The following is a 27,059-nucleotide window of genomic DNA, read 5'->3' on the forward strand; positions in this document are numbered from 1 at the left end:
TTTTATTAGCATATTTTTGTTTTTAAAAATCAGGTGCTCCTTTGAAGCACACTGAATCTTCTGAAATCAATGTAGGGAGGGCTGAGGGACATAATGTGATAGGCTGCCAGTGTATATTTATTACTCTTTGAAACTAGTTGAAGAATATGAGGAAGAAGGAAACTGAAATAAAATGTTGCTTGAAGAATAAAGCTGTTTCTTTGAAATTCAGTGTTGTGTTTTGAGATGGTGGCACACACTCTGAAATAAAATGTTCCTTTAAAGTCAACATTATCAAAGGATTTGACCTTAAATTTGGTGTGTGGCAGCACCATTTGGTGATTTGCTACACTCACTTGGGCTGGCCCTGACTTCAGACAATATGGTTAATAACCAGCATTTGGCTGCTTGCATTACTTCACAGTAAAGAAAAGCTTTCCAACAGTACACAAATGCTTAAGTGACATATAAACTGACACTAGCAAATTCTCGGAGGCTCTTCTGAATTGATGTGTTTTGTGCTTCTACAGAGAACCCTTTTCTATGAGCAATACCTGCTTATTAGTGGTAGTCCATTCTATTATGCTTCATTTCCTTTCTCAGAGAAAGATCAGAAGATCAAAATTAAGCATATTCCACTTCAGGAGCTTCTCCATCCATTTTCATCAAATGCAGAGAAAGCCTCCCATTTGCCCTCCTTCCCTATAAAGGGATGATGGGGAAGGGCAGCACTTAATTGTATAACAGGTACAAAAAGACAGATTTAATCTAGGCTCATTTATTATCCACAATGTTCCTGAAGACAACATTTGATCAAGAAGAAACATTTCAATAAAAATCCCATCAGATCAAATACATATCTGTTCTCATAGCATCTTAATGAGTATTAGACAGTTCAATAACTTTCTTAAAGCTGTACTGTTCTTAAAGAATGGGAGAAAGCCAGTCTGATTAAATAGGTATTTGTTTTTGAATGTATGTATTCTGGAAAGGAGTCTAAAGAACTAAGGAAGATAAAAGTGACAAAATATGAAATTATCAACCTTATTGACAAAGCAGAACTCAGCAGCTAGCCAGCCAGCCAGGATGTTCTGGCTCAGGTACCAAAATAGTTTGACCAACTTACTAATAATGCATTTTGAAGTGTGTGTGTGTGTGTGTGTGTGGGGGGGGGGCATTTGCAGTTCCACTCCAAGCAAGAGAGCTGCAAAATGCTATATTAGAGAGATCAAACTGCCGCATAGTTTGATATTGGAGAAACAGTTGGTGAAAATGAACCTCTATGCCATTGCAATATGGACTTGGTTCATACACCAAAGGCAGGCTTAAGAGGTTTCTCTTGACTAACAGCTAGAAATGCTTGAGAAATTCATTTCAGCTTATCTTCAGTCAGGATTCACTCTATGATTATCTTCTATATTATTGAATTATTACATTGCATAACTACATTACATTTATATCCTGTCTTTTTTCCTCTTGTAAATAACCCAAAGTAGTCTACATAGATCCATTTTATCCACACAACAACTCTGTGAGATTGGTTAGGCTGAGAATGAGTGACATGGCCAGTGAGTTTCAGGCCAAATGGAGACTAGAACCCAGAACTCCAAGGCCTAATCACTATCCCACACACCAGTTCCCACCTTCTGGACTAAACAGAGGCATGAATGCAATCTGTGATAGAAGTCCATAAATTTTTGCCTTGCAAAATGGTCTATGGGTCAAAAAATGTGTTTATCCGCATCTGCAGATATGAAAAAATTTGCACGAAAAGAAAAAAAGTAAAGCTAACAATCTGATATGGACACAAGATGTAACAAGCCTAAAGATGGAATTTGGGGAACTTTGACAAACTTGTATGCACATCCATAATGACAGAAGTGATGGCATTTGAAAACTAGTACAGCCAATAATAAATATGAGCATTCAGTTACACCCTGAATGCAATCCTAAGCATGTTTGCTGATAAAAAAAAGAACTACTTCACTGGAGTTTATTTTCAGACCAGTGTGAATTAGGAATATATGGGTTTTGTTAATCATGTTCTGTCTACATTTTATAAATTTTTAGATACCTTTCATTTAATGTTAACTGATGGAACTAGATTTTTTTCCATTTTCCAAACATATTGATGCACACTACATTTAGCACTTTTTTGCACAAGTACATTTTTGCACTTACAAAAATCCCTAAATCCCCAAATGAAAAATCCCATGGTTTTGCTTCTTGAGAAAATGTGCTTTTCTTTTTCTGGAACTACATTTGTGTAATATTCCAGAAAGAGGAGGGGAGGGGAGGGGAGGGGAGGGAGAGTGAGTCTGCAAGTCTGTGAGACTTGGGAAAAGCCAGTCTGCTGTGGAATTCCTAAGTCAGATTCCTAGAAATCCAAACTCATTTGAATCCAGTGCAGATTCTCCGATACCCCTAATGTGAACAAGATGCCAGTCTTGACATGCAAAGGACGTTACAACTGGGGATATCCATGATCCTTACAATTCTGCAAGTGAAGGCAGTGTTATTCCCTCATTGCCAGAAGAGTCTGAAGTTGACATGTAATGGACTGCCGTCAGCCACCAGGAATTCATGGCTAAGATGATATGAAAGGTATAGATCCTGGGACACACTTTTGATTACAATGTAAAACCAACTGCATGTGTTTGACGACATAGGGCCCTTGTTCCTTTTCAAAGCACAGGAGTGAGGTTTGTACTTCCAAAGAGCTTTTGATGAGGAAGACTGAGCTTTATCAAATTCATATTCATATGAATATGACTCAAGTCGTGTTTCATATCTTCATTTGTGAAGCAGAAACCAATCACAACCCAAAGTGTGCACTGTACATACTTTGTCAAGGCCAATACTTCTCATTTTGAAGTAGCTGCTCCTGCCTCCTCTCTAGCCAGATGGTTTCATTCGGGCTTTTTTCTTGAATTTTCGTCAGTATCACAACCCTCCCAGTCTCACCTGTCACCTCAACTCACAATCTTTGCATAGTGGCAGTTCAGTGACCTAAGATTTGGCTCACCTATGAATAGTATGACACGTGCAGACAGCTCACGTTATTTTGTGCCACATGTTCTTTAAAAAAAAGTCTAGTGAACGTATCTATTCAAAAGAAAGGAGAAAAGCAAGGGGAGGGGCATGTATACGCTGCACCACACCAAAGAAATCCAGCAACGTTGCCCGGAGCAAAACTCTCAGAACTGTTTGGTAAATACAATTGGTTTAGACTGATGAATCAGGAGAAGCAATTGGTTTAGACTGATGAATCAGGAGAAATTTTCAATGTAGAGAGTAGGGCGAGCTATGCAGAGTGATGGTCTGCTAGGTACAAGCTTGTACTAGCTTGTAACACCAATCCCTTTCCCACCTGTAAACTCCTTTTTCTGTAGCAGAGGATTTGACAATAGTCACTGATATGCACTGAGAAGTGAAGGTGGGGGATGGGAGGCAGTGGAAAGTATTAAATTCTTTACAATTGATTTACATTCCAGACTGATTCACCAGAAGATGCTGTACAAAGATATACTGGAGTCTTGTGGAATGTTTCGGTAAAGGATATATTTTTGTGGGTGTTTTTGAATGTGCGGAAGATGTGTAAGTCAAGGTCCCAGTGGGTGGGTGGGGGGGTGGAGTTGGAAGGTGTTGTCAAGGTGCAAAGGGTATGGGAGCAGGAGACCAGTTAAAATACTAGAAACAGAGGGGAAGAAACTCAGTGTCCTCTAATCTTTTGGAGAAAGCCAAACTGGGCCCTGTGACTGCCAACTAAGAGGGAGCTGTGGGAATACAAGCCCCAAGGATTAGGTGTCAGATGAACAGGGAGGAGGCAATGCAGAGTCAAAAAGCCCTTCCAGCCAAGGAGATGGCTCTTGAGGTTATCACATGGCAGCCCACTCAGCTTGAGAGGGGCAGGCCACAGTAGACAGTTCATGAAGATTTAAGCTAAGGAAGTAGCTGAAGCTTGCAAAGTACTACATTAAGCAAAGTCTGCCTGAAAATTCTGTCTCTTTTGGCTGCAAGCCTGTAGCTTGAGTCAGTGCTTGCTTGTTCATGGTTTGCATAATTGTGCTCATTACCCACTCATTATTTGTGTACATCCCTGCAGGAACCTTTCAAGGAACCATTTTTCTGCAGTGAAACTTCAAGAGTTTCACTATGCTCCACCTTTGCCTGCAGCACAGATCTAAAAGGATCCCAGGAAAGAAGTATTTCAAGTCCTGTTCTGTCTTCTGGGGCTCTTTCATCTAAACATTGTAACTTCATCCTTGCATCCACCCTCTTAGCAGATACTTGTATGAGTGTGTTCAAATGAGTCTATTTCTGAGACAGTTTTTGGCTAGAAGCCTTTAATGCAACCTTGCCCCACTGTCCAGAGGGAAGTCATCACAGACAGACTTCCTTTTTTGAGGTCTTCCTGCTTTCTCTTCATCACTTTGTGATCAAGATAAACACTGCAGTGAAGTTGATACACAATGTCTCCTGGAGCCCTTTTCAACAAAAAAAAAAAAAAAGGCTGGAAGAGGCTGGAGGAGTAGACAGCATGTTGAAAAATGGTAGTATGTGATCTTATTTGCACATCATAGTGAACCAGGTCACACATACCTAGGGCATAAAGTGGGGTTGTCTCTCCCAAGCAGCCCACAAATCCAGGTTCAGATATGATAACAAATGTCCCAAAAGCAGAATGCCCTGGGTCAGCAAGAGCGGCTTGACAATTGGGAGCCAGAATGCTCACTTGCTCTTTGTTCACAATTATCCAATTATTTAAGCAAACCCTGTGTAACTATGATGAGCAATCCAATATTAGATATAGGTAACTTTATCCTTCCTTTTGTCCTCTCCATTTGTCATGGAACAACCTGTTAATTCCTCAAAATGCATATCCTGATTCTAGTTGTTTCTTGTCCCCACTTTTTGAAGAGACCTCTGTGTGTGCATGCATGCGTGCCATTCATACATACTAAGATGCACAAGGACCAATGTTCAAAAGGCCCTTAGAAGGGTGTGTGTTGGCATGTGTTCACTCTTGTACATGTGCCTGGACAGGATGCCAGAAGGGGTTTAGGTTATTACACTGATGTATTGCACTGATTTTTTAAATGATACATATCATCCTGGAATACAGTTTTGGATGCAGATGCAGTTCGTAAATAAATACTTTTACATTTAATAAATGTAAAATTAAATAATTTAATTTTATATTTATTTAATTATTAATAATTTAATAAATAAATTTATATTTAAGCAGGTAGTATTAAAAACTGTCCCAAAGCATCAGGGTTTCCAGCTCAGCTCCTTCAAAACAGTTTGTAACAGTATTTGTGTAAGGTCAAAAATACTAAACTTCCTAGATGTGAGCTGCATGAGCAAGAAGAGATCAGGATGAAATCTGCTATAGTGTTTTGGTATCTGTATCTCTCACGTGTTTCACATTTAGAGATGTGCATTCACACTCACCTTTTAAAGTGATTTGCCAGAGCTCCAATCAACTCTCCAATTCTGCTCTCATTGAGTGGATGCATGCTGAGGAGGCACACAATTAGATCCTTGTTGTCCTTTGTGTGGAAGACCACAAGCTGGTCCATTCCATTGGAGATGCTCAGTCCTGTCAGCTGTACAAAGTGAGAGGGGAATGTTAAGGCTATCACAGTTCCACGCCTTAGTGGTAGTTTTGCAGAAGGACAAGTCAAGAAATAGACTTGGAATACTATTGGCTTTTCCAAGTTTATAATGCACTGAGCCATCTTTCTAGTCTGAGGTTTAAGGAAGCATGCACACGAGAATGTAAGAGCCATGCTCAAACAGACTAAACAACTATCTGTGCAAAACTCACAACTGGTGTGCACTGTCCCACTCATGTTCCCCGGCAACTGGAATACAGGGACATACTGCTCCCTACTCTGGAGCAAATATATAGCCATTGTGACTAGCAATCGTTGTCAGCTTGTAACAGCTTGTTTCTTCCAAGGAGACAAGACTCTCCACTAGAATTAGGAAAAGCAAAAATATGGCCCATGTGTTGCCTAGAAGGCAATATAGCATAAAATGGGCTTCTTGAGGATGATGATAAATTGGCTACTGATTGACCTAGCATTAACAGGGCTAAGGCTCTGCTTACAATGGGTAGATTAAAATATAGTCTTACTTAGAATAGATCTACTGAAATTAATTGGACTTCGTTCCATTGATTTCAATGGGTCTACTCTAGGCATGACTGTATTGGATTCAACACAGTTGCTTTTAATGACTGATACAGGAAGTTAGGCTTGAAGGAAAACGCCAAAATTGTGCTTGCTACACACAAACATCTAATTATCAGAATTTTTTTTTATTGTTACAGCTTTTCAGAAAGTGTTATTATTTAAGAAGAGTGATTTCCGACCTGCAGAGTAACCACAGCCTGTCCCACATACTTGGTATTAGAAAGCCCAAGGTCAGGAGGATTTGAGCCTGGTCTTTTAAAATATAACATAAGAAACAGATTTCATAAGCCTACTCCATTTGTGAAAATAATTTTCCATGAATTGTTGATTATTTTTCAAGCTATTCAAACAATGTAAAATAAATTGTAGCTTTATATAAAAATTGAAGCTGCTAGCCTGAAGTATAGCATCCCCATACAGTTACTTTGCAAGGTCTATGTTTCATCTCAGTAGGTCTCAGTGCAATAGCTGCCACTTGGACTTTAAACGTTGCATTAAATATATACGAATATATAGTACATATTTTAATATATACAATTATATACGATATATATATAAATATATATATATATATCATTATACATTCTATAACTATTTTTATAGTATTGGTCTCTCAATTCCCACAAATTAATCAAATTTCAAAAACTACCATTCAGCTATGAGAGGAATTTAGATTTATAGATAAGTCTTATTCCTTATTTCACAACAAAACAAAATTAAAATGAAACACAAGCATTGTTAAACATTTATAATATATCCAGATATGAATAGCTAGTTCTCATCTATAGGTAGAAAGATGATACAGGTATGAAGAATAATTAGTACAGTGAACGGCTATAACTGTTTTTCAAAACTCTGCTGTGAATCCAACGCTGCCATTAAAACAGTGACAATTGAAGAATGCTGTTTCTAAAATGCACCCCCCCCCCCAAAGAAAACCATCCAGGAGGGCACGATGATTACTGGGATCAAAAGATGCCGAAAGATTCAGAATAAACTGCAGGGCAACATTGCCCCATCCTTCTCATGGTGAAGTTTGCCCATCAAGGTAAATAAGGCTAATTCAGTCCTGAAACCAGACTGGAAAGGTTCAAGATACTTAGCGTTTTCCAGGAATTTTATTTTACTTCATATTTTACCCTGCCATCATTCTTTTGAGAATCTGTCCTAAAATGGTCGGTGTTTGCGACCAAGCAGTTGCCATTAACCCCAGAATTTTAACAAACGGAAAACACCAGAAGCATGCCCAAACCCAGTGGGTTGTCTTAATGTGGCACTGTTGCATGGTTCAGAGGTATCCAATCTTCATATATGGATTCTTGATTAAATTTGTTCCTTCTTTTCACAATTGTGGGGGGGGGAGGGGCTGGAGATGGGGTACTGACAAGTTCATATAACACAACAAACCATCAACCATAGGCAGCTGTCATGCAAAAATGGACTGCTTACTACAGGCTGGCTTGTTATGATCAATAAGCCACCTGGCAATTTATGGTTTGTAGTACAGGTTGCTGCACCCATAATGGGTGGTTGTGTCATATGTACCTGAGCAACTGACTCCATCATGAATCCAGGGAAGCAGTTAATAAGTCACTTGCCACCCTTGCTGAGTTTGCCTGGGCAACTGCCAGCTTCTCCATGACATGCCCAAGGGGCACTCTGGAGTGACTGTCACTGACATGGTTGCCTTATTCCCGACCACTAGCCATTTTGCACTTGCCATGGTTTCTCTCCTCCACATTTTCCCCCCAGAGAGTTTTCACCATTTCTGAAGTGCTAGCCCCTCCAAAGTGCTCAAGCAGGACATTGGAGTGGTGGTAACTGGTGTGCCACCCTTATTTTTATTTATGTATTTGTACAAATACGTTTATCCCCTCTTTTAACCCATCTTTTGCAAGTGTGCATTTCTGTACTTCCAGGTGACCAAAAGGAAAGGTCTTATCCCATCAATGTCTTGGTAAGTACCTTCTGTCAAAGTTCAGGAGGTACCATCCAGGAACATGGATGAAACAAGGCTAAAAAAGGAGTTAATTTGTTGCTTTTCTTTTCCCAGAAAGCTATCAAAGGGCAACCTGTCAAGTGAAAGAGAAACCACAAGTGATTTTGAGGTCCTCCAGGCTTTTGGTTGGCCTCGTCTCTTTTTAACATTGGTGCACTTTTCCATGCTTTCCTAGATCTCTAGGTACTCAAGCAGACAGAAAAGCATGACCTATCCCATTTATGGGAGCATGGAGCATTGACTCCTTCTGTTTTTAGTCCTTCTTCTGCAGCTTCCTCCACCCACACTTCCTGAACCCTTCTATTTCATCCTCCTCCTCTTCCTTGTACATTCAGTATTCAACCTTTTATCCCGTCTCTGTCCCACCTCCTTCCCCCCCAGAGTTCTTGGACCATCTAAAGAGCCCTTGCATTTTATTATCCTTCCTTCTGCTCAGCTACGCTCAGCTGTCTTGTTTCTGTTGCTGGGCAACCAAGAAAACAGGATTGTATGGCAACACTCAGTGGCTCCTGTTGAAGATGTCTGCTATTGTGCTCTACTGCCCATTGTTGGAGCATAATTCTTAGCCTTTGTTCCTGGAAAACTCTTGCCTTTTTGAAATTCTAGCATTACAGAACAAGGAGGCGCGTCTAGCATTGTAGTTAAACATGCTAAATGCTTCAACTCAGAGTGCCGCATTGAGCAGGAGGTGGGACCCAATAGCCTTATTGATACCTTCCCCCTCTGCTATTTCATGATCCTATGAATTGTTGGGATGCAGTAAGTATCAACCCACATTTAGCTCCAGTAAACTGTATGTGGCACAACACTGCACACCTTCAGTAGGGTAAATTAATTTATATAACTGATTTAAATCTCTGGCAGCTTGGAAATGGCACAGGTAAATGTGGTTTGCCTTGTGAGGCAGAAGCATAGTGAAACAACTGTACTTTGCAATGTACTGAGGTTTGCACAAATCTACTATGTAACATTCTCAACATGCCAAACTGGGCTGCAGTAACTGGCTCTGAGTCAATTGAATAGAACTAGTATAGTGATGAAAAAAGAGAAAACCATCTTTTTTCAGTTTTCAAAATGTATTATTTTCTTAAATCTTATATTGCCCCTCAAACTTGTAATTATCTTCTTCTTCTTCTTCTTCTTCTTCTTCTTCTTCTTCTTCTTATTATTATTATTATTATTATTATTATTATTATTATTATTATTATTATTGCTGCCCTTTACCTGGTATAGCTAAACAGCATGGTTGTCAAAGTCAGGCACAAAAATCATTAGTAGCTTCAAGTCACTGGGGTTCCTACTGCCAGAAGTCAAAGGCACACCAAGGGATATTCCATTCTATTTGCATTTGTCTTTTTTTAAAGGTTAGAAGTGACAGAATTATTTCTTGAGCTAGAAAACAAGCTGCAGCAGGACCAGACATCAGCTGACTGCCTGAGATCTCCATGGCAACACTTTCCCTAGGGATGCAGCTTTAGAAACAGTGATAGTGAACACTACTGGCAGCCAGATGCATTTTGACAAGGCTCGCTCCTGAACACATTACAAGGCCAATCCATCTTATAGATTTAAAAGAAATATATCTGTTCAAATAATAGATGAAGAAAAACACTAAGGCACGAATATCAGCAGCCCATTTTCTTTTCCAAAGGATTTCCATCAGCCCAAATAATGGAGTTTTTCCTCTAAAGAAGGGAAAACAAGGGAGGTTTAAATCATCTAACATAGTTTCAAGCTTCCCTTGTTTTACTGCATACTCATATACTGGCTATGCCTACATAAACATCAGAAGGTGCCTGTATTTAAAAATTTATACACATTTAAGTATCTTTGAGATTGTGAGCAACAAAATATCCTCTGAGGCGCTGATAAAAAAATAAGGGGTTTTTTTGGAATACAAAAACGATTATATGCATTAGCCTCTAGATAATAATAATAAAATGGGGGCTGCCGGTGGCGCAGTGGTTTAAACTGCTGAGCTGGTTGATCGACAGGTCAACAGTCTGAATCCGGACAACTGAGCTCCCGTTGCTCTGTCCCAGCTCCTGCCAACCTTGCAATTTGAAAGCATACAAAATGCAAGTAGATAAAAAGGTACCACTTCAGCAGGAAGGTAAAAGCGTTCTGTGCACTTTGGTGTTTAGTCATGTAGGCCACATGACCACGGAGACTGTCTGCGGACAAACGCGGGCTCCCTCGGCTAGGAAACAGAGATGAGCACTGCCCCCTAGAGTCAGGCATGACTGGACTTTAATGTCATGGGGAAACCTTTACCTTTAATAATATTTGCATAAACTTCTCTTGCTCTTCAACATTTGGGAAAGTTTCATGCGAAACTCCTGCTCCAATAGAGCTCCATAAGGTATATCAGTAACCTTCACAGCTTTAGATTAGGGCGAGTGTTCAAAACCTGGCTTTATTTTTCATCTGTACCTTACAGGCTCTATGGAACCTGGCAGCTAGCTGTGATTCAGCTTGACAAAGGCAGGCAATCCTTTTCCAAGGATACAAATGAACCACATCTCATTTGTATCCTTTACATTTATTGCTTCCTATTTGCTTAGGACTTGACAATCCCTTTGTGGCTGCACTGGCAGAGATGGTTAAAAAAAATAAAAATAAATTTTAAAAAACAGTGCCATAGATAGTCAATTCCAACACTGGTGCTATACAGTGATCTTGAATTGCCCCTTACCTTGTCAGTACTACATCATTTTCAAAGCACTTGGTCCTTCATGTACAATGTATTTTTCACAGACTAACTGAAATCCTTTCTATAGCAATGTTTTTGCTACCTGTGTAAACAGATCCCTGAAGAGCATGACTTGTAAGCATGGCACCAGCTTTTAAAACAAAAACTAAAATAAATGACAGCAACTGTTCATGTGAAGTTCCATAAAGAGCCGGTGTGGTTTGATGTCATGTGGTGGGGAGGGTGCAGGACCGGGACTCAAAAAATCTGACTTCTAGCCCCCACTCAGCCTTGAACCTCACTGGGTGACTTGGTGCCAGTCACTCACTCTCAGCCTAATGTATCTCACAGGGTTGTTGTTGTGAGAACAAATGGGATTATTAAAGTCATTCTGAGTTCTTCAGAAGGTGTAGTATAAATGTAACAAAACAACGATGATGGAACATGATTTGGGGATGGGAGTAAGGATTAGACATCATTAATCACTGTGAACCCTGCATTTCCACTGGAAAAGAACGATAAGATAGGATATAAATTTGATTTACGGCAACAAAGTGGGCAGGTGGTAACTTCAAGATGGAAGATCAAGGTGGCAACTGAGGAGATCCACTTGACCACAGATTTTGTCACTTCCTTTGGTTCAGCAAATCAAATTTGTTATCAGATCAAATTGTTTCTCATGCTTGTATCTGACATGCCTTCACAGAGTTCAGGGCAGCATATCAGTTTAACCTGCATGGAAGTGCTATTGATAAGAACACAAAAAGACCCATGCTGGATTAGCCAAAGCCTATCTAGACCAGCATTCCCTTCACCACTGAAGCTGCCAGCAGAATATGCATTTGCTTCTGTAACCCAGCAACTAGCATACAAAGGCATGTTGCCTGGAGACAATATATAGCTGTCTTGTCTAGCACCCATCGATAGCCTTGTTTTCAAGTAATATCATAACCCTAGAGCCCAGCATCATCCAATGGAGCCTCCATTTTCTTCACATTGCGCATTTTTAACATAATTGTATACATCTGTATGACTCCCCTTGAAGTGCTATATTCAGAACTGTACACAATACTTCAAGTGTGGTCTCAGCAAAGAATTATTTAGAGGCATTTTGGTATTGGTAGTTATCAGCATAATCTGATCAAACTGAATTAAAACTTGGAGATTTGGGCACATCTACTTAAGAGATCTTAAACTATTTCTTATCCTAAGCTATTTTAATTTATTTATTCCTCTTGGCTTTTGCTATAAACATAAAAACATAGAAACAGAATGAGTTAGAAGAGGTCACTCAGGCCATCTAGTCTGACCCCCAGTTCTGTTCATGACATGCCTACCATGTGCATGTCCAGCCTATCCATGGCAAGCAACCTAAGTGACCTCAGAACATCAGGATGGTTGCCAAGCCCTGGCACAAAATATGAGCTATTGTCGAAACTAAACTTGCTGTATCTATTAAGTTTGAAGGCAAAGATAGAAGAGAGAGAGAGAATGATAGTAATGGCAGAACTCCGCAGCCTGCAGGTGAGGAGACAGAACATATAGGCAAATAGAAATACAAGCCACCAGCACCTATTTATTTAATAAATTCATTTTGTACTGACCAATAGGCTGAAGGCTCTATTAGTGTTTACAAATAAGAGAAGATGGGAAGGGGAAAATTACAGGCCACAATGCAGGGGTAGTTAGCTAAGAAGTAGTCTTATTACAGGATAGTGTCTGATGAGAAGATCAGTGGGCTGGGGGTGGGGGAGCACAGCAAAGGAGAAGAAATAGATGTTCTGTTTTATTTGAGGGTGAATTCCACGTTGACTACTATGGTGCAGTCTTGGGCTAATACGTAGCAACCGAACACTGTAACAGCTGGAATACCTAACTGTTCACTTAAGGGTTACCCAGCTGATAAGTTTACAATTCCCCAGAGTTCCCAGCAAGGTTTTTTTTTAAGGTTGTGGTGACATAGGGAATCTGTTGCAGTGAATCTGAAATAAATGTAGTCAATAAGTGAAGACAGTAATGATATACAGGTAAGAATACCCTAGATGCATTTCATACCATTCTGAGTGGAGATCTTATTAATTAAGAGAAAAATGGAACATTTTCAAGTTAGGACTCCACACGTCTAATACTTACATTGTACAGTGGGATGCTTTTCATTACTTTGTAGTGCTTTGCAGGGTCCATCTTATACAGGTGCCTGTCAGTGATAAAAATCGCTCTATCTTCTACTCTGTTGAAGCGATTTATCTGCAAATAATCAAACACCCACTGATATTAAAAGAGATCACTTTCTAAAAATAAAACATGCACTTTAAACAAATTAAAAGTATGATAAAGGATTATTCTTTCCTTCAAATTAGCATGTTTTAATTTTGCTTCTAATTTTGTTCTACAATTAATGCACAAATCAAGTTTCAAGTGAAAGTAGTATTAAAATACAGAATGGTCCATAATTCAGCAAAGCTAACAAAATAGCATTATATACAAAATAATAACTAGAAATTATAAGATAAAAAGAATTGTTGAGCACTTCCACTAACTCAAACTTAGTTGCTAAATCAGGTGAAATAAGAAATTATTGCAGTTTGTACATTCTTAAAAGTGTTTGTATTTCACCTTCATAATATTTCACAGTCATCTCAATAGGGGATTGTTTCGATATTGCTTTCTTTTCCAGGCTGATGATGTGATGTGCCTGGGAAGTCAGAACTGTTATCAAGCTCTATGTGTGTGCACGTGCCTGATTGTCTTTCTGTGCATTTAACTCCAAATACTTCCTCGCATATATAGTTGTCTTTTCTTTCAGAATCTCTCTCTCTCTCTCTGTGCCTGGCTCTATGCACATGTCTGGTTCTGTGAGCGCGCCTCTACGTATGTGTCCTGTTTATTGCTTCCCCTGTGTGTTAATCTGTATCTCTTCCTCTCTCTTTCTTTGTATTAGTCTGTGTGCACCATCCCTCTCTTGCACTCGGTGTGTCTTTCTCCTATCTTCCTCTATGGATATGTCTCTCCATATTTGTGTATATCTACCTCTCTGCATCTGTGCATGAATCTGCCTCTGTGTATGTGTGTGTTTTGAGCTCCTCTGTGTCTCTCTCGGTGTACTACTGAATTATTAGATGTGAGGTGTGTCCATGTGCGCATATGTGTCTCTGTCCATGGGTGACCCTCTCTGTCCCAGTTTCTGTCTGGCAAATTATAGTGCTTGTCTCTGTGTGTGCTTCTCTCTCCCTCTCCCTGTTTTTGATTTTGTGACTGACTTCTTCACTCACTGTGAGAAGTGCTGTGAAGGCGAATCCTATTTGACTACTTTCTCAGGTGTGTGGGAAGTGATCTAGGAAGCTTTATGGTCAGATCATGAAAGCTAGATTTTTGAGAAACAAGGCCATGGTGAACTTGCAGGGGTTTGTCTTAGGGAATTCATTATTCTGATTTCTTTTGGCTTCTCTAAACTGTTAGGAGGGTTGAATGCAATGCAGACACTTTTTGGCTTGAGGCTGAGTTGTGGGACCCTTCCCTGTTCTTTCCTGTTCTGGCAGAAGTGGCCTCAGGAGTGGAGCTGGAGATCCACAGGCTAGTTCTGAAAACTTTACTGTTCTTACTGAGCCCCAGTTACTTGGTGTGCTTCAGGACATCAAGGCCTCCATGACAACCATGGGTTTCATCGAGCCCTGAATTTGGTGTTTTATGCCAATCAGAATGCAAAAGATCTGGGAACATGGGAAGTTGGTATTTGGTTTCCTAGAGTACTGCCTTCTTCCTACTGTAAATTTCAATCAATTTTGGAAGTACTAGTTTCAGGTTCTCTAGCCAACTAAAGGACAGTGTATGAGCAAGAAAGCAGGAACAGAAAATGAATTCATTCCATTGATGCATTGCATTTTTATTATTATTTATTTATTTGGAACACTTATATTTTTTAGTTTTAATAGTGGGAATCTGTATGTTTCTGAACTTACAATACTGTCTGCAAAATGAAACAAATATGTTCAAATACATGTACACATTAGAAAAAGAAAAATGCTAAGAAAATGCTTTAATTTCCAAAATGTGCACACACACTTTAGTCAATAGGTGTATGCATCCAAAAATATGTACTACTGAAAAATACGAACAAAATAAGTACATTTTTCTGTGCTGAGTAAGCTCATGCTATACAGGTGGCATCTTCTTTACTGGCAACAAATACAAGTTTTTCAAACAAGCATTGCTTTTGTTACATACCGTCTTAAATTTGTGTACAAGGATGGAGTACCAGAAAGGCCAAATCAGGTATGAAGAGCAGAGCAAAGAACCTTCTAGGCAAGAGCAGGAAGATGGGAAATTTGCCCTTATTTTGTACAATTCTGACAATTGCTAGCACATTGCACATGATAAAAACATTAACCCTATAACTCTGAGAACCAGTGTGGTGTGGTGATTAGAAACCAAGTTGGATTGGGGGCCTGACAGTTCTGGGTTGGAGTCCCCACTCAGCCATAAAGCTCACTGGGTGATTTTTTTGCCTGTCACAGACTCTCAGCCCAACCTACCTCACAGGGTTGTTGTTGTAAAGATAAAATGGAGCTATGTAAGCAGGCTTGGGTTCCTCATGAGAGGGAAAAAGGCAAAACATACAATGATAACCTTTGATCCTACAGTTTAACACACAATAGTTATTTATGCAGACTGCTTAGCTCAGCTATAGCATGCTGGTCCATGGAAACACACAGGAGAAACAAGGCTTTGATTTTCTACCATTTCCACTCCTTCCTTCTGTATGAATAATCAGTAACTGATCTGTTCTGCTTCTGCAGCTTCAAGAGGATGAATTCAGCTTTCTTTCCTTGAACATTATGGCCAAGGGGAAAATACACAACAGGCAACCTATACAGTAGTACATTTGTTCACTGTCATTAACTTAGGCTTGCTCTTGCAATGTCAGGGTATTGATTGGAATACTGGCCTTCAGAAGGAATGTTAACATAATCCACTCTGTAGGAATTGCATTAATAGCTATATTAATTCGACATGGCTATGGATAGCTTGCAACTCAGGCCCCATTTTAGATGAGTCCTTACAATTGCCCACTCCACAGGAAGACACCAGAATTGGGGTTTCCTGCTGCTCTTTAGAATGAACAGTACAGTCACTTTATAAGTAGAAATTCACAATATTTCTTTAAAAGCTATTAAAGCAAAATTGGAAATGGGTATCATGACCGATTTTAGAATGCAAGGAGAACACAAGGCATGTATTAGCCATTACAACTTTCCACTAACTCTGTTTCTGTGTTTGCATTTAGTTTACATACGCTTATCGTTTGGACAAAATGACCATACCCACTCCTTTCTCTGCTTTTATAGTTTTATACTTGAATGTGCTGTTATCGGTTACTTTGCCCTTTTATTCGTATCTCAGTGGCTCTAGTTGAGTGATTGGTATGCACACAGAGTTACATGAAAGCAAAAAATTCATCAGTTTCTGGCCGTGGAGGAGGATATTCCTGGATGAGTTGCTTCTCCCACTCCTGCCAGGAGGCAGGTTGTGCAAATTATGCTTGACATGCATTCCCTAGTGGAGGAATAACCTACTTTCAGTTTTGTTCCTGCCTAGCTCTGTGGTGGGTGTTTCCAGAGCAGACCTTGAGATTTCTACCCAAAGGAGATCTCTACCCAAATCTCTCCTGAGCTTTTATCTTCCCACTCCTGGCAGGTACCCTACTTCCAGGTGTGAAGTCAGGCTTTTGGCCTAAGGAATTCACCTTGGGGTTATCTGGAGATCCTCCATGCACAAGTCTGTACCTGACTGGGAAATCAAGCACAGGAGACAGATGAGGTAGCTGGCTATGGCACTTCAATCTACCCAACTAGATATGAACTCCATCCCCTTAGAGCCTAAGAGCTTTAATCCTCACACAGGAATATGACTGCCCCTCAAACTCAGTCAAGACCTGCCTGCTTGCCTAGGAGCTCAGTCCACCCATCTGGGTGCAACATCCCACCTGAACTACCACTGAGTACTCACCTCCATGCCCCCAGTGACTCCACTGGAGCAGAGAAGTACTGGCGGAAAGACAGCTTCCCTCACCAGCTGGAGCATGGAAATTGTTTTGAGGTGGTAGAAAAGAGGTTCAGTACCAAAAGCGTGAAGCCCATTTGTAATGACATGGCTCGATCATTTTCACGGGACTTGGCTGAGTCTTAGGTAGGGACATGCAATACTGGAAAAGTCATTCTGTTTGAGCACGATTGACTTTTGACACATTTCTGACATGACAGCCCAAAATGGGCCTAGCTAGGTTTTTGATTTCTGCTGCCACAAAATTTCCTGCAATATTTGAGTAATTTTGAGCCAAGAACTGCATATGTCTAGCATAATTTACCTAGATTGCATGAAGGTGTATAAATTGCACAAACTGTAAGTCAACTTTTTAGATGTGAGTTATTATGTTTGCTCTTTTAGCTGTTCTTGCTGTTGTTGTTATTGTTGTTGTTGTTGTAGCATTTAACATGTGAAATATGAAAACATCCTCCTCTCACTATGTACACAGTCTGCTGTGATCTTGAATTTTCTGATGCTTAATTTCAGATTTGTGCAATATTTAGGCACCTTTTACGCACCTAAATTGGCACAGATTACAAGGCAGAGGCAGAAAAGTTGAGCAAGTTTCCCAGGCTTAAAAAAATCCAAACCAAAGCCCCAATTTAAAAACAGAAATCCATATGCTAGCTTGATTTGTTAATCCTGTGCTGGTGTTGTCTTGAAGAAATGGAATTTGTAAAGCTGAGCCCCCAAATCTGTCAGATTTTCATCTCCCTATCCCATTTCTGACACATCTCTAATCTTAGGTGATATGCCCAGGTGACACTGAACCCTAGCATCATGGGAAGCACCAATCCATGCCATCCAAGGATTAAGGAGGTCTTCTGGAGTGCTTGGAGTCTCCACTCCACTCCATCATCAATGGGAAAGTTCCAAATTTAGAATATTTAATATTGGAAGGACCTGGTGCAGGGAAAGAAATATATGCTTAGCAACCCTGAAGAACAGCCCAGAAAAAAAGGTGGGATGCCCACAGAGATACCCCTCCCCCCTGCTAAATTCAGGTCTGATTGGGAGAAAAACAAGAGAACTCTTTCTCCTCATGCCCTCATTTGGACACATTATGCAAGAATGTGCCCACAAAATTAGGGAGGTATAAGAAAATCCTCCCCAAGCTTGTCAGTTAGTCCAAATTACCCATACTGGCACAACCTAAAGGGCTTGTGCCACAATACTTTAAGAAGTTAACTGTGCCCTGTGCCAAACTACTCCACACTCAGAAACTGCAGAAACTGGAGAGGCAGCAAAGACTGAGATTATTGGGGTTCCTCCTCAGGGGTGAAGTGTCTGGAAGGAAACAGACATTGCTCCTTTTCTTCTGTTGAGACAGTTATACAGACTCTCCACCCACTGTAAGGAATGGTGAGATGTGAGAGCGAGACAAGAGCATTTCTCTTAACTGAGTACTTCCACCCTTCTTCTCTGAAGTTACTGCATTATTGTTACTATTGTCACTATCACAATTCATATTTCTGTACTGCCCAATAGTCAAAGCTGTCTGACTATTTACAACTCATAAAATATAAAATACAGAGAGCAACAAAACCTAATTAAAATTAAATTTACAGAATTTAAAAGCCAAATTTGAAAAAGCTATTAAAAAGCTACAGTACTTATACAGATGAAATTGTAAGAGCTGTTTAAGCAACTAACATAAGCCTCAATATAACAGTAAACTAAATAAATTCCCTGTGGTAGAGGGCAGTCTTAACATGAAACCAAACAGATATTAAAGTGGCATCAGTTAGGCCTCGGTGAGATGCCTGTTCCATAACTGGGAGGCCGCCACTAAAAAGGCCCTTCTCCTTGATGTAACCCACCAAATGTCCATTGGAGGTGGGAACTGGAGACAGGCCCCAGATCTTGAACATAGCTTTCAGGCAGACTGTAGTTGGAAGAACTGTTCCATCAGGCAGTATGGTCTCAAGCCTTGTAAGGTTTTACAGGGTTAAAAAGGTACCTTGAATTGGGTTTGGAAGCATATAGGCAACTAATACAGGTAGGTCAGAGTTAGTGATATATGTTTGGATCATCTGGTCTGCATTATTAATCTGGTTGCTGCATTTTGCACAAACTGCCGTTTCTAAACAGTCCTGAAGGGCAACCCCACTTAGAGTGCATTGTAATAATTGAGTTTAGAGAGTATAAGAACATAAATCACTGAAACCAGGCTATCCCTGACCCGATAGGCCTATAGCTGGGTCACCAGCTGAAGATGGTAGAAGGCACTGCATGCCACTGATGCCACCAAGGCTTCAAGTGACAAAGACGGCTCAAGGAGCACCCCCAAGCTACAAACCTTCAAGGACAGTGCAACTCCATGTGGAATAAGTTGAATTCCCTCCATCCGGTCAGAAGAAATACCCACTAACAGCCTCTCAGTCTTGTCTGAAATGAGCTTCAGTTTGTTAGCTCTCATCCAGTCCATTTTCACAGCCAGGCACTGGTTTAGCATATCCACAACCTCACCTGCTGAAGATGAAAAGGAGAAATAGAGCTGTGCTTCATCAGCATACTGATGGAAACACACTCAAACTCTGGATTACTCCACTCAGTAGATTCATGTAGATATTAACTAGTGGTGGGGTGTAGTGGGAGATAAATCCCTGAGGAACCCCATACTGGAGAATTCAAGAGGCAGAGCAATATTCCCCAAGCACCATCTTCTGGAGCTGGCCTTCCAAGTAGGCGTGGAACCACTGCAATGGAGAGAACGCTGCAGCTGCTCCTGAAAGATACCATGGTCGATGGTACAGAAAGCTCCTGAGTGATCCAGGAATACCAACAGGGTCACACTCCCCCCGTTTCTCTTCTGGCATAGGTGATCACAGAGGGCAACTAGGGCTGTTTCTCTACCAAAACTTGGCCTGAAAGAGATCCATATAATCAGTCTCATCCAGGAGTGCTTGAGACCGCTCAAGAACTTTATCTAGGAACAATATATTTGCCACTAGCCTAAGATTATTAAGATCTTCTGCATCCAAAGATGGCATGGGACAATTCCTTATTATAAAGAGGCATTACTCAACTCCCTGACCCAACCAGTCGTTGCCTTCCTGCTAGCTTTTATTAGACAAAGCTTGTCTTTATTAACCAAGACAGGCAAGGATCCAGAAAAGATGTGGTTGCATGAACCTGTCCAAGCATCTTGTCAACATCTTCAGGCTGTACTGAGTGGAATGCATCCAAAAAAACCTAGACCAGGCTGTGCACTGGATATCTTGCCTGACTCCACTTTGTTAACATTGGAGTCTAATTCCCAACAGATGCAAGAGATTGTATCTCTCACGATCACCATACTCACAGGATGGAACTCTGAGTCTACTGGTGAACATTTGCTGGGAGTCCTCCAGGACTGGCCTCAGCAACACAAGTCTCCCTGTTTGGTGTTGTACCTGCTTCCTGCCTGTTCCTGGGTTCCCACTGTGTATCCTGCCTTGCCACATTGCCTTGTTGCGGTGCATGCCTCTTGCCTGACCTGTATCCTGCCTTGCTCTTTATATCCTTCCATGCTGTGTATCCTGCCTTACTGCATACCCTGTTGTGTCATGTATCCTGCCCAGTTATCCTGCGTAAGTGCCTGCATCCTGCCTGATGCTTGCTGAGTATCCTGCACCTCTGTTTCTCCTCCTTGTTCTCGTCACTTGGCTCGTTCCTGGCCACATCCTTGTTCTGTCCTGATATGTAAATCTGGTTCTGACCTTGGGCTGTCTGGTTGCTACAACTCAGGCCTTGCCATTGGATCTGCCATTAAACCTTAGACAACCACTGTCAGCTCAGGCAGGGAGCCTGTTGGGTCATGGCATGGAAGGTATCCTCAACAGAATCCCCATTCTATCCTATTGCCCTGGTACATGATACAAACACACTGGACTAGAAGACAAATGGACAGGCAGCCTGGAGAGAGAGGGGATTCCTACAGACTGCAGCAACTCTCCTCCCTGGCCCTCTGCTCTTCTTTGATGCTGAAACTAGAACTGTAACTAGAGGGGTGGCCCTTGTGTTCCCTCAAAAGAGGCAGCCCCCTTTGGTGTCACTGACACCCCACTTTAGGCTGGCAGATAGAGTCCTGCTTGGTATCCACCCTGATTGGGAGACATTTACAATCGGCAGGCAGGTAGACCTCAGGGGAGTTTCCCACCTTTTCGCAGTTCTGGAGCTTTTGGAACCTTCTCTCAGCAACAAGGTCAGCCAGGAGAGAAATTCAGAAGGCAGGTAGGAGAGGCTAAGCCAGGTGGGAAAATGGCTGGCAAGGTGGTGAGGCCAGCATTCTCACCTCTGCTGATGGAGAGTGGGTTTGCTTTTAATGACTGTGATATGAGGAACAGGTCTGCTGAGGAACAGCTTCTCTCCCACAACACCCGAGAAGCCAAGGTGGAGTTTCAAAGGGAAATACCAGTAGAGCCTGTTAGCTTCTTGGGATGGCTACAATTAGAAAACAAAGATGCATATATACATGGGTAAGAACTATCTCAAGACTCCATGAAGAATTCAAGGGTTCCCCTGGTGGAAGGTTCTATAACTACATTGGTCTTTACCTTTCTGGTTCTAAAGCTGTGGCCAATAAACTCACGGCCAATAAGCGGTCTCAGTCACTCTTTTTTTCTACCAAATTTCACATCTTTTGGCAAAATGTAATTCTGTGTAGGATTTAGGCATGAAGCTCGTAATAGGTGAATTCTTCTTGTTGGAAACTGAATAGCTGTTACTCTCTTTGGTGAGTTTTGAATCAAGCTATCTTTTTACTCTTGTTCCCAGAAAACAGGAGAAGAAGGAAAAGTGCTTCTGTGGAAGAGTCTTCCCTTTTTAGGTTTTCTAGTGATACACAGAGCAGCATCTCCAGTACATCCTCCTTGTAAACTGTATATCCAGAAATGCTTCCATTCCACTGGGTTTTTTTCATTTTACCTAGTTTCTAGAATGTTCACTATATCTAGATTAAAATTAGGCATATGACTGCACCCTCTTAGAACTTACATTTCGGCTTCAACTATTCAGTAACCAGAAACTGAAACCAGTCAGCATCTAAGTGTAGAAATGCTCCCTGGCTGAATGGCTCCTGTGACCCTGGAAGATGAGGGGATCTTCAACTACTCCTCCTACCAAATAGTAGTACTAAGCCAGACGCTTAATGACTTTGAAATTCTCTTATCTGTGTGAATTGCAGTTGTCATGCCTTCAATGAAAGCCTCCCAAAACCTGAGTGTGCCGCAGATCCACCGTCACCAGACCAGAAGGAACACGGCACTCAAAGGAGATGGCTGCAGAATGGCCAACATAGCAACATTTTCTTTAGAAAGTATCCAGAGGGGATTCAGGGGAATTACAGGCCAATGACCTTAACACTTTTCCTTTGGGATACTGTTTGAAAGCATGATAAAAGAGAAAATGAGTAAGGATATAGAAGGGTAGGCCTTGAGGAAAAAATTCCACAGTCTTGTCTTTGAGTTCTAGTGTCAAAAAACATGTGAACAGAGGTGACTCAGTTGACACTTTTTAACTGCACTTCCCAAAGGTTTTGACAAAGTCCCTCACTAAAGACTCTTGAGCAAACTAAACTGTCATGGAGTAAGAGGTGGGTTTCTTTTATGGACCAGTAACTGATTAAATAATAGAAAGCAGAGAGTAGATATAAGTGGTAAGTGGAAAATTCTTCCAGTGGAGGGATGTAAACATTGGGGTTCCATGGAGATATGTATTTAGACCAATGATTTTCATCTTATCTGGAACTAGGGGTGAATACTGAAGCGATCAAGTTTGCTGATGACATTACATTATTTTGGGTGGTTACAACCAGAAGTGATTGTGAAGATGTCCAGAAGGAGATGCCTAAATTGAGAGAATGTGCATCAAAATGGAAAATGTGGTTCCATGTAAGCAAGTATAAAGTGATGCACATTTGGGGTCGGGGGAGGGGGGAACAGCTTAATCCTATTATCAAGTATCAACTGATGGAATCTGTGCTAGCAGTGACTGACCAAGAATGAGATCCTGGGGTCGTGGTGGACTGCTCAATAACAATGTCAATTCAGTGTGCAGCTGCTGGGAAGAAAGGCGAAGTCCATGTTAATCATAATTAGGAAAAGAACAGAAGATAAAACTGCCAGTTTTATACTCCTGTTATATGTATATGTTTTGTGACCACACTGTGTACAGTTCTGGTCACTGTACCTTAAAAGAATATTGTAGGATTAAGGAAAATGCAGAAAATAACATCTAAAATGATCAAGGGACTGATCCTATGAAGAAAGATTACAACCATCTTTGCTTATGCCTGCTCTTTACATTCTTCTGGATAAACCTTCCTTTGCTTTCTGAGCGCTGTGTATAGCTGTGTGAATGCAAAACCAAGACTTGTTCTTTCTGGGAGAGTGCATCAAATCCCAGCAAAAGACCTCAGACTTTTCACAGCAATCTGGCAGGCAAGCATCTCTTTTTGTGGTGCATTGCTCCTCAAGACTACCTGGTATAATAAGACCATGCCTCAGTGCCTGCAATCTTTCAGATGACCTGCTCAGTTGGAAATTATTTCCCTCGCTCATACAAAGAAGAGAAATAAAGCCAGAAACACACACGCTATCTCTAACAATATTAAGGACAAACCATTCTGTGCGTGCCTAATAGCACAATTTCAGATGCATTAAGGATGCAATCCAATCAAAATGCCCATAAGCTACCAAACTTGGAGGATTACCAGCATCCTATGCAGAGCAGAAGCAAGAGTGAGGGTTCTATAAATTAGGAGGCTTTGACATTCTAGATAGTGGAGTCATTTGTTTTTATACAACTACTTCTAACAATATGAAAGAAATTGGAACAAATTAGAAGCAAGGGAAAAACATAAAGCAGAAATCAAAGGCATGTCTTTTAGGTCTGACAGATGGAAAAAAGACTGAGTATCACAGTCAACAACCATTAAACATTAGTTTCCATATAGTTTGAAGTGCCTGAACCTGTGTAAACTTGGAAGCTAAGCAGGGTCAGGCCTAGTTGAAATCTGGATGGGTGACTTAATGTTGTGAACCACCCAGAGAAATCTGGCTATGAGTGGTGTAGAAATGTAAGTAGTAGTAGTAGTAGTAGTAGTAGTAGTAAAGCAGCACTGGGAATCTAGAAAAATAGTGTCAGGTACCCACTCCAGCACTATCCCCAATAGTTTCTCAAGATTGTGGGGGTGGGGGGGCAGCAAGCTTTCAAACTTGCATACACCTGCAAAAGGGGGTGGTTCATACTCTTCCATCTTCCTGAGCACCTAGCAAATCAGGAAAGAGTAGAGACATGAGACTAGCACTCAAAGCAGCATGGTCAAAACTTGAGGATTCTGCAGTCATTCCCCTTTCATGACAAAAGATAAGTTGCGGCTTTGGTTTCTCTTCACAACTCACCTTTTGACAGCTGTCAAGACAAGCCAAAGTGAAAAATAAAGTTCTTGGCAGACCCTCTGGGTCAGAAATTCCAGAGGTCCTAATTCAATCCTTATCATATCCAGGGAGGCTAGTACTACTTGGCATTATATTCAGCTGCAGCATTTGTTGGAGGCTATGCATGGGCGGCCAGTGATGAGTGCTTCAGTGCTTTTTACACTTTTGGAGGAATTAATTGGTCCACCAAAGACAGCTGAGCCCGCCATAGCTATATGCAACAGTTGTTTGGAATAAAGACAAGCAAGTTAGAGAGGAACAGAATAGGGAATTAGGATGCAACATGTTGTGTTTTCTTGTGTTTCCCCCCTTACACATGCAAAGAGGTCCCTCCCGCACAGGAGTGCTTTCTCCTGAGCACTGCTGCTGTTGCCACTCATTCCACCTTTTCCCAAACCTTCCCATGTGATCATCCCTGGCAGTTGGCAGCTGCATTGTTTTGATGCCTTCCTTACTTCCACAGGCAGAGAGCCATGTTTCAGACTGACCCAGACTGCCCAGTCACTACTGCTGCAGTCTTTTGAACATTCAAACAGTGTCCTTGGCTTGTCACATCATTTCCCTCTCACGCAACCCTAGAAGAGGCCATGGGTACAACCTCCACTACCTGGGTTCAGACAAAACAACAACCTGCAATTTGCATTTTCAACATAGGCATGCACTGCAGCCTACATTCAAGTGGCTGATCTGATCATGTGAATTGGCTCACTATCTTGCCTCCAGCTGCCATATTGATCATGCCCCGTTCCCCACATGCCCATACCAGTTCAGCTCCTCAGGCAATGGAGCCAACCAAATACTCTGCCACTTGTTACAACCAAGTGTTGACTGCTTAAGGTTAACGCTCTGTGCATGTGCATCCTGAGCACATGCTCACTATTGCACTGAGACTCTAGAGGAGGACATGGCACTTGGCAGCCACGAGGTACTCAGGAATTCTCCAAAGATGGGAGACAGGCAAGGGCCTCTGCCTCATCCACTTCTAATATAAAGCCACTTCTGACCTCACCAACACCTTCTAAAATAAGCAAACCTGAAAGACATGGTACCTGCATCAGGCCAAAGATGCCTGAAAGAAAACTTTTTAAGACAGAGTTCCCTCCCTCTTCAAGCTGCTTAACACAGATGAGCCCATGAGCTGTTGCAAAAGTAGAATTTCTCAAAATGCACATGAAAAGTCTGCATTGCAGTATAAGGTTTTAATTTTTTTTCTTGTGTATACTTTAAGACATTGAGCTCCAACTGTAAATTCTACTTCCCAACTCTCAACTCTAATGCCAACATTTTTCTCATTTTTTCAAAGATGTAACAGCAACTTCACCCAATCTGGAAACCTCTGATGTGTTGAACTATGCTCCCATCATCCCCAGCCAGCATATTGCAACATATCTGGAGGGTACCAGATTGTAAAGGCACCTTTACTATTCTTTTAAAAGTCACTTTTCTTAAGTGTCAGCCTTGCAAAACTGTTTTTTCAAAGCTTTTTTCTCTATGCTTGCCACCATTTTTGGAAGCTTTCTTAATCCTTAGGCAGCTGTTTGTAGTGCTTACCTTGCGGACATGAGATGAGAAAAGAACATTCATAAACTTGTCCTTTCTTTGCAACTCAGAGGCAATTGGACTGAATGATCTTGCAGCTTGAGAATTATTTGGAATCTAAAGAAGGAAACAGGAAAACAGGTAGGTAATTTATCTTCATCAATTAAATACAAGCCACAGTAACTTCACCATTCCAGACTAGCATCTTCAGAATGCAAGATAAGCTTTGAAAGATACCTTTCCTAGGATCTTGTTAGATCTATCCTGTGAAAAGATATGGGGCATGTTGAAACTCCTGAGCTTTCTTTGACAAAGAAAGTAGCTGCAGATATGTTGCTGATTCAGCTAAAGCGGACACCTGGGCAGCCGTATGCTGGTGGTCTGGAATGTGAGGGCAGCAAAGCTCTGTGTCAGAAAAGCAGGTTGCTTACCTGTAACTGATGTTCTTCAAGTGGCCATCTGTGCATTCACACACATGGATGCTGCACCTACGCAGTGCCTAGGCCGGAAGATTAGAAAGCTAACGGTTTTTGGAGGGAAACTCCGCTCCCCTCCCCCTCAGTGGTATAAATAGAGCGGAGTGTCCACCATTTTACTCAGTCTTGAAGACTGAACGTTCACCCTCTAGAGGTTGAGAATAAAATCAACAACAAGCATCATTAAATCCCAACGATACTGATGAAAATTAGAGTACTGTACCAAGAGAAAAAAAAATCATCCACTTACCGACACCGAGTGGGGCCGGCGGGTGGGTTGTGTGAATGCACAGATGGCCACTCGAAGAACATCAGTTACAGGTAAGCAACCTGCTTTTCTTCATCGTGGCCTCTGTGCATCACACATATGGGTGATATGCAAGCTTACCAAACTCAGAGGAGGGAGGTGTCATCAGTGAAGAACGGATGAAAGAACAGCTCTGCCGAAAGAGCAGTCTTGCCTGGCACGTACATTATTATTATTTTATTATTATTATAACATTTCTATGCCGCCCCTTGCCGAAACCTCGGGGCGGCTTACAACATGATAAAATACATTGAAATACAATAGTACATAATAAATTACCATTAAATATAACAATACAAAAAATACATTGATTTACAAATACAAAATTAAAATTATCAGTATAAAATAAAAATATAGGA

General features: G+C 41.1%; 1 protein-coding gene and 1 long non-coding RNA gene across 2 annotated transcripts in view; one reads left to right on the plus strand and one right to left on the minus strand.

The window, feature by feature from the left end:
• The window catches only part of MYO1D (myosin ID), a 154,938-nt gene that overhangs the window by 47,597 nt on the left and 80,282 nt on the right, over positions 1–27,059 (minus strand). The window contains exons 19-21 of the mRNA XM_044447106.1: positions 25,930–26,034; positions 13,007–13,120; positions 5,437–5,591 (exon numbers count right to left, since the gene is read on the minus strand). Of these exons, the coding sequence (XP_044303041.1) occupies positions 5,437–5,591; positions 13,007–13,120; positions 25,930–26,034 (374 nt within the window). The remainder of the gene's footprint in view (positions 1–5,436; positions 5,592–13,006; positions 13,121–25,929; positions 26,035–27,059) is intronic.
• On the plus strand, positions 1,118–24,648 carry LOC123031786. The gene is made up of 3 exons (XR_006416388.1): positions 1,118–1,130; positions 16,393–16,396; positions 23,884–24,648. It is a non-coding gene; the product is annotated as an uncharacterized LOC123031786 (long non-coding RNA).

This window comes from Varanus komodoensis, unplaced genomic scaffold (genome assembly GCF_004798865.1).
Source record: "Varanus komodoensis strain SLA01 unplaced genomic scaffold, ASM479886v1 scaffold50, whole genome shotgun sequence".
Lineage (NCBI taxonomy): Eukaryota > Metazoa > Chordata > Lepidosauria > Squamata > Varanidae > Varanus > Varanus komodoensis.